Source organism: Notolepis coatsorum (genome assembly GCF_963971535.1).
Source record: "Notolepis coatsorum genome assembly, chromosome: 8".
In the NCBI taxonomy this organism is placed as follows: domain Eukaryota; kingdom Metazoa; phylum Chordata; class Actinopteri; order Aulopiformes; family Paralepididae; genus Notolepis; species Notolepis coatsorum.
In genome coordinates this window covers 10,239,154-10,253,199 of record NC_140172.1, presented here as the reverse complement: position 1 = coordinate 10,253,199, position 14,046 = coordinate 10,239,154, and the positions used below count along the sequence as shown (strand labels likewise).

General features: G+C 40.5%; 1 protein-coding gene across 1 annotated transcript in view; it reads left to right on the top strand.

The window, feature by feature from the left end:
• Positions 1-12,334: 12,334 nt before the first annotated feature.
• LOC311233285 (uncharacterized protein) overlaps positions 12,335-14,046 on the top strand; it is a 65,775-nt gene continuing 64,063 nt past the window's right edge. The window contains exon 1 of the mRNA XM_084320228.1: positions 12,335-12,445. Within this exon, the coding sequence (XP_084176354.1) occupies positions 12,352-12,445 (94 nt within the window). The 5' untranslated portion in view covers positions 12,335-12,351. The remainder of the gene's footprint in view (positions 12,446-14,046) is intronic.

Here is a 14,046-nt window from a genome sequence, read left to right as displayed (position 1 = left end):
AGCTGCCATACCAGTGTTTTACCCCTTCAGAAGCATTTATATAGACAATTTAACACTTTAACTGCCGGAAGACGCTTTTAGGCGTCCTTCCCCGCCATGCTCAAGTTGCCGAGGACGCCGTAACTCGTCTTTGATATCAATATTTCAAAAATCTGTGATCGAAATCATATTTTCTTTCCGGAGCCCTGAGATGTACTGGTGAGCTCCCATCATCTGTTTAACGGTTCGAGAGCGCCATCTGGTGGCCGATCGGCAGAGGGAGGGGCTCGCCAAACAGGAAGTGCTCATCCTATTTGCTCCGGGCACTCGCGATCGGTAGCCGGACTCCATCTCAACACACTGGATGATCAATCGCTCGCCCTAACTCAATAAACAATGTTATTTGGACGTATATAGTATTATACAACCTGAAAATGGTTCATCTGGATAAACATCCCATAATCGAAAACGGTCTACACCACGCTGATCGTCCAACGGCGCGAGGAAGATACGGTAAGATTCAGCGTTATTTTTGAACGTGTTCGATATAAACTGCTCTGATGAACATATGACCCACACTAGATGAATGATATAACGCTGCCCACGGAATTATAAGCGATCCCCCGCCCATCCGGTCATCATCAGATGATACGTAGAAACTTCTAGAAGTACGTCCAATTGAAATTTTTTATATCGCGCCGATTGCCATCAAACTGTATTTCATCATCAATATAATGCATTTGGGGCTATAGATCACGTTCTGGAGAAAGCTGCAGAAAGAGATGAAAACATACTTATACATTAGACCATATTTTACTATGAATATGTGAATGAAAAAGTTTAACGTTGCTACACAATGAACAATACATATAGGACTTTGAATGGGCCATAATAATGGCAATTTAGCAATAGAATTTAAAAAGTTATAGCCCTGCAAAGAAGGGGTACTTATCCATAGACAAATAGAGCTGGCAACCTATGGTATATCATGAATTTAGCCTTAGGCAATCAAAGTGTTAAGATAGATGAATATACCGTGATATATACTGTTACCGTCTATACTTCAAATTATACCGTGATATACATTTTAGACCATACCGTCCAGCCCTACTGTGGAGAGGTATCAGTGTCCACTAAAGTGGTGGTCAGACCACACTGCTGTCTATGGTAAGCTGGCCCACATTGCCCTGAAGTACTTGGGGACCCCTGCCTCAACTGTCCCATGCGAGAGACTGTTCTCTTTATCAGGCCATATTGTACAGAAGAAGAGAGCTAGTTTGTCACCAGCCAATGTGAACAAGCTGGTCTGCCTGAGTGACTGGTGGAAGAAGGAGAAGTAGAGATTGGACTGATTGAGTCAAGCCATGTCACATAGCTACTGAGTGACTGTACTGGTAACTAGGCTTGGGCGCAGGGAACAAAATGTACCTTTTGACTTACCAGCCATTTGGCTGGTAGGTTTTTAAAAACTACCAGCCAGGCAGATTTTTTACCAGCCAAAAATTATAAATAGCTTTTTAGTATATCGCCATGTGTTATTATTACTATATAATACTCTCATATAGGGATGCCCCGATCATGTTTTTTTGCCACCGATACCGATCACCGATCGTCTATGAGCCATATCGACCAATACTGATCGTTTTTGGTTTTTATAAATAAATAAAAAATATATATATATATAATTCTTTTTTTAATAAAATATATATATTATATAATCATACTTGTAGTTGTATTATCTGCGAGACATCGCCGCCACGCAACAAGTCAAAATGCTCGCTATCTGCAAACAGCTCCACTGTCTGTGTGTATACTTAGTAGCCTCCAGAATCCAGATGCAGCCAGGATTCTCCGGCGCTGCAGCTGGACCCTAGGTATACTCTGCTTTGGTCAAATCACATTCAGCATGCCCTCAGCTCGAATACGCATCGAATCAATGTTATAAGACATTGATATAAGGAGCTATCTGTAGCTACTGCTAGCTGGCTAGATAACGTTAAGACAACGCCTCAGTGAACTATTTAGTTTACTGGGACATATAGAGCTAACGTTGGCTACCGAGTTAACGGAGGTATTATGCACTCGACTATACTCGAGTACCATATGAACCGAACGTTGCTAACTGCCGGAGCCATCGATATTATGACTGGAGCTGCGCTTGGGGCGGAAATGAGACCCGCACAGGATTTTCAAAATATCGATATGAACTACACGCCAGGTGGCGGGCAGACCTCTCATTGTTAGTCGCCAAACCTTAAATCTGCCCGCCATTGGCGGTTGACAGGTACTTATTTTGTTCCCTGCGTTGGGCGGTATAATTTTTTTCATACCGTCATACCTTGCTGACATCACACCCCGGTATGGGTATTATGACGGTATGACTTTCATCAGCGGGGGGGAGCGGAGCTAAGTTAACAATATACCCGTTATCACCATACATAACGGTTATATTGAAACACGTTGACATTAGGGCCGTTCTTTCAACCTAAAAGTGCACTTTCTTCAACCTCAAACCTAAATTCCTTAGCGACCCGTGTTACCAACTTAAACAAATCAGCGCGCAGATTCGAGACACACACATATGAAACGAGTCATACGGAACAAATAACGTATAACGGAGGCTGAAATTAGACCAATGGGACTCACAAACTCACGACAGTAGTACACAACTACACATACAGACGCACAAAATGTATTCTGCATTGATTAAGTGATAATCAAAACCCAGCTTAAGCCGTTAAACGCCTGTAGTGAATCACCGAAGCCAATACGCACACACACACAGTCGAACTGGAACGCTTTACGAAACATACACTCCCGGCATTCATAACTCGTACGTTAATCTTCCATACGCTTAACCATAACATAACTTACTTACCGGTACCCAAACAACGCGTCCCGAGTCCACATTCATGCACGCATCCATTTCAAAACGTTAGAAAAACGCTCCGTTTCCCGATTCCTCAATCATCCAATGTCTGGAAGTGGACCCATAGTCCATCCATTCGACCTTAATAAATGGACGGCCACCGGTCCATAACCGCATTCTATAGAAGTATAAGGGCTAGATCCACAAAGAATGGATTGCACGGAGCAAGTTGCACCCTTACTTACAATTCATTATGAATTGAAAATGGGGGACCCTGATTTAAACAAGACAAAAGTATTTCTCTGGTCTGCATCCCCTTAACAATTGTGTGTATTGATTTTATTAACAGATTGCAGAATGTGTACAATACAGTACGGCTCAATACACACAATAGCCGTTAGCCGTACTGTATTGTACACATTCTGCAATCTGTTAATAAAATCAATACACACAATTGTTAAGGGGATGCAGACCAGAGAAAGACTTTCGTCTTGTTTACATTAGGGTCGCCCATTTTGAATTCATAATGAATTGTAAGTAAGGGTGCAACTTGCTCCGTGCAATCCATTCTTTGTGGATCTAGCCCTAAGTCTTTATTTGTCGTGCAGATTGATACACATGCAAGATGAAAGACCCACAGGAACACGCGCGTGGCTCTGCTGAGCTCTGACTGAGAGAGGGAAAGACTGCCCTGCCCTGCCCTCTGCTGGCACGTGCTGTGCACTACAAGCAACGCATCTGTGATTTGGCGCACAGTCTGTGACGTCACGGTATTGAAAATCATACCGACAGGATTTCGAAATACCCTGGTATACCGTCATACCGCCCAAGCCTACTGGTAACATTATTTGTGTTCTGAATAAAACAATTTATTAAACACAAGTACATCTTATTGAACATTATTTTGATATTGCATTACCAATTATCATAGCAAAAGAGCCTTTTCAAACCGTCTGTAATGCATTTTGGAAACGGGAGATGGGGTCATGGTGTAATGGGCCACCTGGCCTGAGAAACATAAGGAGGAAAGAAAAAGTAAGGACTTACTTGTTCATTATTTGGGTAGAACACACATATTTTGAATGCCTTCGGCAGACTTCAAATGAGCCATTTTAATCTAGATTAACTCCAGGATTGCAGATAGATTAATCTAGATAAAAAAAATTAATCTATGCCCACCTCTAAATTAAACCTTTCCATTTTGTGACCACATTATAGACAAAGGCCATCAACATAAAGTATGCATATGCTCAACCAGCACTAGACGTTGTTATCAAAAAGGAAAAGTCACAGAAAATATTATTAGGGTTTTAAATAAGGATGTTTATGGGGTTACTTGTATTAATAATGATTTGCACTAAGGAATTTTGTAACTGTTATCTAAAAAAAAGAGAGGAGATGTTACAAGGGAATGGGGAATGTTATATAACCCCCCCCACAGTGGTGTGTGGAGTTGGTACGTCCCAGCAGGGACCAGGATGTAAATGTTGTGTTATGGGTTGGCAATACAGATGCACGGCACAGTTGACACTATGGCTGCAACTAATGATTATTTTGGTAGTCGACTAATCTGTCGATTATTTTTTCGACTAATCGAAAAAATAATTATATATATATAAAAATAAAATGTAGGCTATATATTTCTTTATATATATATATATATATATATATATATATATATATATATATTTTTTTTGCACGACCTATCTTTGTGAAAGTGGCTTCTCAGCTCTGGTCCAGCTGAAGACAGAGCAGTGGAACAGATTGGACATTGAGCATGACCTCAGAGTTGCTTTGTCTACCATCACCCCAGACTTTGAGACTCTTGTCAGGACCAAACAACATCCCCAGTTATCCCATTAGTTCCCTGGGACGTTAAGCTAAGAAGTCTGCTAAGAAGGATATATTATTTATTATTATTATTATTATTATTATTATTATTATTATTATTATTATTATTATTATTATTATTATTATTATTATTATTATTATTATTATTATTATTATTATTATTATTATTATTATTATTATTATTATTATTATTATTTATTATTATTATTATTATTATTATTATTATTATTATTTTATTTCATTGTGTTTTTAGCCCTAGTTGCACTTTTGTTGCAACGCCAGTTATCCCATTAGTTCCCCCAAACTTACTGTCGGTCTGTTATGTTAACACTTTGGCTGCCATGGGTTAAATTCATGATATACCATAGATTGCCAGCTCTATTTGTCTATGGAGAAAGTCCCCTTCTTTGCAGGGCTATAACTTTTTAAATTCTATTGCTACATTGCCATTATTAGGGCCCATTCAAAGTCCTATATGTATTGTTCATTGTGTAGCAACGTTAAACTTTTTCATTCACATATTCATAGTAAAGTATGGTCTAATGTATAAGTATGTTTTCATCTCTTTCTGCAGCTTTCTCCAGAACGTGATATATAGCCCCAAATTATATTGATTAGTGATGCACGATATATCGGCCGCCGATATAATATCGGCCGATATGGCCGTTTTTTTACACATCGGTATCGGTCCGATATCAAGATGGGGCCGATATTAATTTTTTTTTTTTTTTTTTTAAATCTTTTTTTTATCTTTTTACATGTTTTGGCCTTAAATAGTTTCAAAATATCAGTCATTTCTGAAAATAAGTTACAAAAGTAAAAAAATTATGCGTTTTGGAAAATAGCTCTTTATTTGATTATCATAAAAAAGTGTTTTCTATACAGAGATATCGACATTGGTAAATATCGGTATCGGCCAGAACAGCAATATTAATATCGGTTATCGGTATCGGCCACAATTTTCACATCGGTGCATCACTAATATTGATGATGAAATACAGTTTGATGGCAATCAGCGCGATATAAAAAATTCCAACTAGACGTACTTCTAGAAGTTACTACACGTCATCTGATGTTGACCGGATGGGCGAGGGGGCGTTTATAATTCCGTGGGCAGCGTTATACCAATCATCTAATGTGGGTCAAATGTTGATAATAGCAGTTAGTATCGAAGACGGTAACGTTACACGCTAAAACTCACCCCAGTCTCCGCGCGCCGTTGGGCGATCATCATAGAGTAGACATTTTATCATTATGGGATGGCGATTTACCCGGTCCATCTCCAGCTTGTATAATGGTATATACCGTAATTCCTCTAATAGTAACCCCGGCTTGTATTTGTTTCAACTGTAGCGGATACCAGGCTTGTATTAGGAGGAGGCATGTATAAGAGAGAGGCCTATATTTCTAATTTTCAAACCGATCATAATGAATAAATCAACATTTTGTGTCAGTTTGAACCCAGTAAAATGTACTGGGTTCATTTATTGAAACCAAGTACTGTATGAAATACGGTAGTAAACAGTGCAATTACAGGTGGTCAAAAAAAGTAAAATAAAGTAAAATAGTGCAATCACAATACTGGTATAATAATTAATAATAATAATAATAATAATAATAATAATAATAATAATAATAATAATAATAATAATAATAATAATAATAATAATAACAACAACTTCGTTTTATACAATTCTGAGGTAGGCTTACTCTCTTGGTAAACATTAACACCATACCATTATATGGTATTTACTGCACAGCCAGGCCAGCATATAACAACAATAACAAAATATACCCAGCTTGTATTAGGAGGCCGGCTTATAATTGCTTAGCTCAACAGCGCACCCGGTCATTAATAGAGACCCGGTTTTTAATTGAATACCGGTTACTATTAGAGGAATTACGATACGTCCAAATCATGTTGTTTATCGAGTTATTGGCAATCGATCGCTATGTAGCGTGACGAGCCAGAGTCCCGGGACATGTACCGAGTGCCCGGAAGCAATACGGCCATCCAGCAAAACCTCTACTGCGCTTCCTGTTAAGCGATTGCGCCGATCGGCCACCAGATGGCGCTCCTGAACCGCCAGAGAGCTCAGTGGGTCCTCCTGGTGGATCTCAGGCCAGCGGAGGGGAAATATGAATCCGATTCCAGATTTTTGAAATATTGATATTAAAGACGCTGTAAAGCGTCATCGGCAACTTGAGCATGGCCGGGAATGACGCTTTAACACGGCTCCTGGCAGGCAAAGTGTTAAGCTAAGAAGTCTTCAGCTGGACCAGAGCTGAGAAGCCACTTTCACAAAGATAGGTAGTGCAAAAAAAAAAAAATCATAAATCGATCATAAAAACTCGTCGACACAGACTTATTTTGTCGATTAGTCGTTTAAAAAAAAATTTTTAAACGACTAATCGACAAAATAAGTCTGTGTCGACGAGTTTTTATGATCGATGTCGTCGATTATGTCGACTAATCGTTGCAGCCCTAGTTGACACAGACGCTCTATTCTCCTGGCTCGTTATTGAACACAAACCGTTATCTTTGAAGCCTCGTCAATATACCCCCCTTCCCCACTCTGGTGTCGTGGAGTCACTTCGCTGTGAGTGTTTACACGGTTAGCTTGTGGCTAATGTTAGTTAGCTCGCAGCTAAAGTTAGTTAGCTCGCAGCTAAAGTTAGTTAGCTTGGGGCTAACGTAACGTTAGCCTAACCTTTGTCTATAACAGGGGTGGGCAATTATTTTTCCCGGGGGGGCCGAATGAGCAACTGAAAATATGTTGGAGGGCCGGGCCAAAATTCCAAACTCAATTATGCATAATATACATTTTATTTCTATATAAAAAGCAGTAAATGGCATTGTTTTGACCCCTGGTAAGAGTGTATGTTATTATTTGGCAATTAAAAGGTGAGGTTAGCTTTCAAAAATATCATTTATTCAAATAGAATTTATTTCCAAAATGATAAACAAAATGTGAAACATTAATAACAAAGGGCATGTATGAAAAAGTGCTATACAAATAAAGTTATTATTTTGAGTTTCATATACTATTGAAACAAGGATTTTCTTAGCTTTCTAAAGACATCACATCATCTTATAGCCAAAATAAACAAGACATGTCACTGAACTGTGTAAAGAAAAGTGTCCCAGTAGCCTTTTTTACTTTACATGCCTATATTAAACATTTAATGTTTTCAGAACTGTGCAAAAAAAAAAAGATCAAGTGTCCCATTTCACTTGTTATATTTCCACATTTTAGTGTTCTTCAGCTCTTTTTTTCTTTTTTTTTCCATTCAGTGTGATAAATCCAGTCTCTGTTGAGCTTTAACAAGTCCATCAAAGTCAGGTTGCATGTCTGAGGTGGAGATGCGAAGCACAGCTGCCAGATGTTCATCAGTGAGAGAGGATCTGTACCTGGACTTGGTAAACGTCATGACTGAGTGTCTGTTCACATATAGGTGGATCCAAAGAGAACCAACATCTTCTGAGCATGTCTCCTCATGTTTGGAAAGTTCTCCTCCTTGAGAGCAGAGTAGAACTCTAGCAGTGATGCTGACTTAAAGTGCTCTTTCAGTAGTGAATCAGACTGCAGGTCAATGAGTTCAAGCTGAACATCAGTGGGTGCACTATCAACACTGCAGGTAAAGGGAGAGGAAACCAGCTGCATTTCATCCTCAACCTTTTTGAAATCTTGAAAACGCCTTGAAAATTCATCATGCAGTGCTCCCAACATGGATGATGAGTACATCACCCTGAGCATCGGGTCCCCCCAGGGCTGTGTTCTGAGCCCCCTGCTGTACTCACTCTACACACACGACTGTGTGGCCAAGTTCAGCTCCAACTCCATAGTGAAGTTCGCAGACGACACGGTGGTGGTGGGGCTGATCTCGGACAACGACGAGAAGGCCTACCGGGAGGAGGTTGAGGTACTGGAACGCTGGTGCCAGGACAACAGCCTGCTCCTGAACATTGGTAAAACCAAGGAGCTGATCGTGGATTATAGGAGAGGACAGCAGGAGACGCACACACCACTGATGATTAACGGGGCTACCGTGGACAGGGTGAGCAGCTTTAAGTACCTGGGGGTCCACATCTCAGTCAACACACATAGACACAGTAGTAAAGAAGGCGAAACAGCGCCTCTACCACCTGAGACAGTTAAGGAAGTTCAGAGTATCGGGGAAGATACTCCAGTCCTTCTACTCAGGAGCTGTAGAGAGCATCCTGACCGGAAACATCACTGCCTGGTATGGAAACAGCACGGCACAGGACAAGAAGGCCCTACAGAGAGTGGTGCGCTCAGCCGAGCGTACCACGGGTATTGCACTACCCCCCCTGCAGGTTCTATACAACAAGAGGTGCAAATCCAGAGCCTGCAGGATAATGAAGGACCCTCACCACCCCAATAACAGCCTGTTTCAGCTGCTGAGGTCAGGCAGACGCCTGCGAACCCCAGCTACTAGGACAGAGCGGCTTAGGCTCAGCTTCTTCCCCCAGGCCATCAGAGCCATGAACAATGAACATTGAGTGCTCAGAACATTGAACTATCCACACACAAGCACACATGAACACACACACAACATGCACGCTGTGCACGCTCACACACGAGCAGCCACTTAACACTTTAACATGAGCGGGAACACACTCATGTCGCACACACGCACACTTATGGCCAAAGGAAAGGACACTTTAAATTAGAATAACAGGAACAGTGTATTGCACTACCAAAGCTAACTAGCATGTCCCATATGCTCTGTAAATAACTATGTACAGATACCGAGATGTCACTCCCTGTTACCTGTTTACTGCACAATGTTGTTTTTTCATTTTTTGCTTCTATTATATGTTGTACCACTGTATTGCACATCGTTGCGGCAAGACCACCCGCATTTCATTGTATACCTGTATGCCGTGACAATTAAAACTCTTGACTTGACTTGACTACCTGTGCCGGTGATCAGCTGATGGTTTGACTTCTTTCAGGGTTTTCATGTGTTTGAGATTGTTGCTGCCTAGTTGCCTTGAAATTAATTGCAACTTTGTCATGAAGGCTTTCACATGGCTATGCATTTCATGAGCAAAAATGCCCTTGCCCTGCAGTTGTGTGTTCAGTAGGGATGGGTACCATTCACATTTGAACCGATACGGTACCGGTACCTGTGAATCAATACCGGTACCCAACGGTACCTTTTTTCTGTACTTTAGTCTCTAAAAATGTAATCTACCTACCTCAGTTGTGAAAAAATAAATCCAAACTTCAAATAACCACACTTTCGACCGTTTTCGGCTTGCCCCGACTGCTTTGTTGTTGAATCAAGTCAAATCCTAGGTAAGCGTATATTGTGCATGTGAACGTTGACATGAAAAGAAAAAAGTAAAAAAAAAACAAAAAAAAATGTTTTTTTTATATTTTTATTATCATGTAATCTTTCGCGGGCCGGTCAGAATCATCCCGCGGGCCGTATCCGGCCCGCGCGCCGTACAATGCCCAGGTCTGGTCTATAACAACAAATGTATTTGTTGTTGTAAATCTAAAATTCTGTTTAGTTTCACTCAGTGACACTGTGGGCATGTCTCTGCTAATTGAGCTATCACCAGTCAGAGGCAAGTCTTTGTGTTTAAAAGCAGCTCTTTCTGTGTAGAGAATTCAGTTTGTATTGACACAGCAGAAGTCAATACTTTGGTTGAACAACATTGAATCCTACTGCATGCTACCCGTTTGTGACAGCCTAAAACTTAAACATTTAAACTTCCTACCTAGAAATGCTACCTATATAGGAAGCTTCCTTGCATTTGAAGAGGCTCAGGACACGCAAGACTAGGGATGCCCCCCGGACCCCGGTTTTAAACGGGAACCGGTACTATATTAGAAAATACCGGAGTATTTATAAGCTCTGACGTCCTCGGTACTGCTATCGATACTCTAGAGAAATTATTATTATTATTATTATTATTATTATTATTTAAAAGTTGCGAACGATCCTCTCTCTGTCTCTGCACGAGAAGCGAGCCGCAGCCAGCGAGTCTCCTCGCGAGTCGCTCGCTAGTGCTACACATAGACATACGGGTCCTACATACGGGTACTCCTTAATGAAAGTGTCCCCGACGCCCCGTGCTATAGCGCTCTGCACACAGACAGCAGCTCTGCATGCACTGAGTCGTGATCATGGCGGATAGAGCGAAGCGTTCTAAAGTATGGATATACTTTACAAGGGTCAATGCCGACAATGCACGTTGCCACAAGTGCAACAAAACATTTGCCAGTAAGGGTGGCAATACGAGCAAATCAATTTATCAAAACATCTGTTGGCAAAACATGATATTAGTGTGCAGAAATGCGCGTATTCGACTGCCTTGCGCGCAGTGTTCCATCTGCATCCACTGCAGCCGTAACCGTAAGCCAAGATACGGAGTTGCCTAGGCTAATAACGAATTATTACAAATAGGCTAATAAACAAAACAATTGTTTAGCTACAAATACTACAATCTAAACTTTTTATAGATCGTCAAGCTGAGGCGTCAGCCACTATGTCCCAGGCCAGTGAGCCCAGGGCCACCACACATCCTCCTCCTCTACCTCCCTCCACCACCCAAAGTCCTTTCTCCCTAGCAGCTAGAGGAAGGATGACAGAGGATAGGGTGAACGAGTGTCACAGTTCTGTTAGCCTTTTGCATTTGTTGTTTATTATAAAAAGTCTATAATTCAGAGTCAGACACATTTAAAACATTGTTGCTGCTGTTGCTGAAGAAATTATATTAATTTATTATATTTATTTATAAAGTTATATAAAAGAACATTGCTGTTGCTGAAGAAATTATATTTATTTATAATTATTTATAAAGTTGTATTTATAAATAATAAAGCAATGTTGATTCTGTTCTTAATTAATTGTCTTTTTTTCTTGCAAAAAAAGAACCAAAAAGAACCGATAAGAGTATCGATAAAGTACCGAACCGTTAAGCAGTATCGATAAGAGTAGTAGTATCGATAAAATCCTAACGATACCCATCCCTACGCAAGACCCACCCAAGGATACTTCCTTTGAGATGAAGGAGGAGCCCACAGACCACCAGGATATCAGCATGTTACCTTTTTTTCTCTTATCTTGATTCTGTCTTCTCCTTCCTCTGCTCTATCATATTTGTATGTCTTTGTCTCCATAGCTTTGTCTCATTCTTTCATTTCATCAAACTCTGTTCACATGTAGCCTAACTATTTGGTGCACTTTATTTCGCTGTCTCCCTCTGCCCCAGATCTACCCTCTCAAATTCCTATCTGCTACCAAGAAACATGTCTAACGTGCCAGAAATCAAAGCAAAGTGACTTGATTGGCTGCATTTCTCACACGTTAAAATGAATTATATTGCTAATCTTTTTGTCTAATGACTCCAAAAGGATGGCCCCTGTCTATACTGTGGAGACAGAAATAGAATCGAACCAGGAACCTTCTGATTACCAGACAACCGTTCTACCTCCCGAGCCCCTGAGCGCTTGCTGTTAACCTTCGTGTTGTGTATGCACCGCCATCTTGGGTCAATAGGAAGGAGGATGTAATTACAGAGGAAATCAGAAAGTGGCCAAATACTTTTCCATGCTACTGTAAGTACTTAGTTGCTGTCTCCCTCTGCTCCAGATCCACCCAGCGACCTACTGATGATTAAGAAAGAAGAGGCTCAGGACACACTAGACCCAACCATGGATATTTCCACTGGGCTGAAGGAGGAGCCCACAGACCATCAGGATATCAGTATGTTACTTTTATTTTTATTGTCTTTATTTTCTCTTGTTGTCTTTCTTCTGTTGCAGCACAGTTGTCTCTCTGTCTGTGTGTCCATAGCTTTCCCTCCTCTCATTCTTTCCATTAAGCCCCAATCTGTGATTTTCATTTCAATGTTTCCTCTAGGATTTTTTTCAGGGGGGTGGTAGACCCCCAAAATGACTAGTGTTTTCGCGGGGCACACGTGTCACGGATACGTGGTGTCAACAGTGTCGTCATAGACACGCGCAGTAAGGCGGTTGTTAGTATTTATTTATTTACAACACATAAATTAATTTATTTACAATTATACATACAGTAGTGACAACACACATATGAACTATTTACAATACAGGGAGGCACATACAACACTCATAACTATTTACAACCAGTGTCAGAGTGAGCAAACTCAAGTTGTTCGGAAATTCTGAGGGCTCAGAGTGCACACTGGACGCTCTGACCAAGAGTCAGTTTATCAGAGCGGAGCAGATTTTCAGAGTGAATTTATTAACTCACCTTAAAGGAAAACTCCAACATTTTATGGAAATTAGCTTATTTGCCATCTACCCTGGAGTTAGACAAGAAGATACATACCTTTTTTCTTCTCTGTCCATGCAGTAGGAGTAGGAAGACACACACCGTTAGCCTAGCTTAGCGTCAGTCACTGGAAGTAGGTTCCTCCATTAGCCTAGTTCCCAACGTCTTCCTACTCCTACTGCATGCACAGAGAAGAAAAAGGTATGCATCTTCTTGTCTAACTCCAGGGTAGATGGCAAATAAGCTAATTTCCCAAAATGTTGGAGTTTTCCTTTAACTAGGGCCCTATGAAATCCGTTTTTATCTTTTCTTGTTTTCGGATATGAATTTTCCTGTTTTCGGATTTCTCTGTTTTAAATTTTTCGGATTTCTCTGATTTTATATTTTTTTCCTTTGGATTTAACCAAAGAAAACGATACAAAATTATGTTTTTAACTAACTTTAATAACAGTACATCTGCAAACAGTGCCAGTGTAGTTCAATGTTCAGTGCCAGTTAGGTTATGAGGTTTCTTTTTTCCAATTAAGTTCAGTTCAATGCAGTTCAACTGCCAGTGCAGTGCAATAACTAAATAATAATTAAATAGTTAAATAATACAAAATAATAATTTGTTTAAAAGAAATCAGAAAAAACTGTGAAATGTAATTTATTTCAAAGAGATGTCCTTTAAAGCAGTGATTCCCAACCTGGGGTCCGCGGACCCCCTGGGGGTCCGCCAGGGGGCGCAGGGGGTCCGCCAGACCACAGATGATTTGAGGTATTTTTTTTTCTTTCAGAGAAATATTTAATTAGCATATTTTTATCATCAGAAGCATGAATAGTCTGAGGATATTTTTACTGCAGTGGATTCTTACGCACGCTGCCGGAATCCATATTTGTGCGTGCGCACGTCCCGCCGGAATCCATATTGGCGCATGCTGCCAGAGAAATAACTTAAAACTACCTTATAATTGTTCAAGATAGGTTATTCATAGGGGTGGAACGGTTCACAAAATCCACGGTTCGGTTCGTATCACGGTTCTGTGGTCACTGTTTTCGTTTCGATACGATACGTT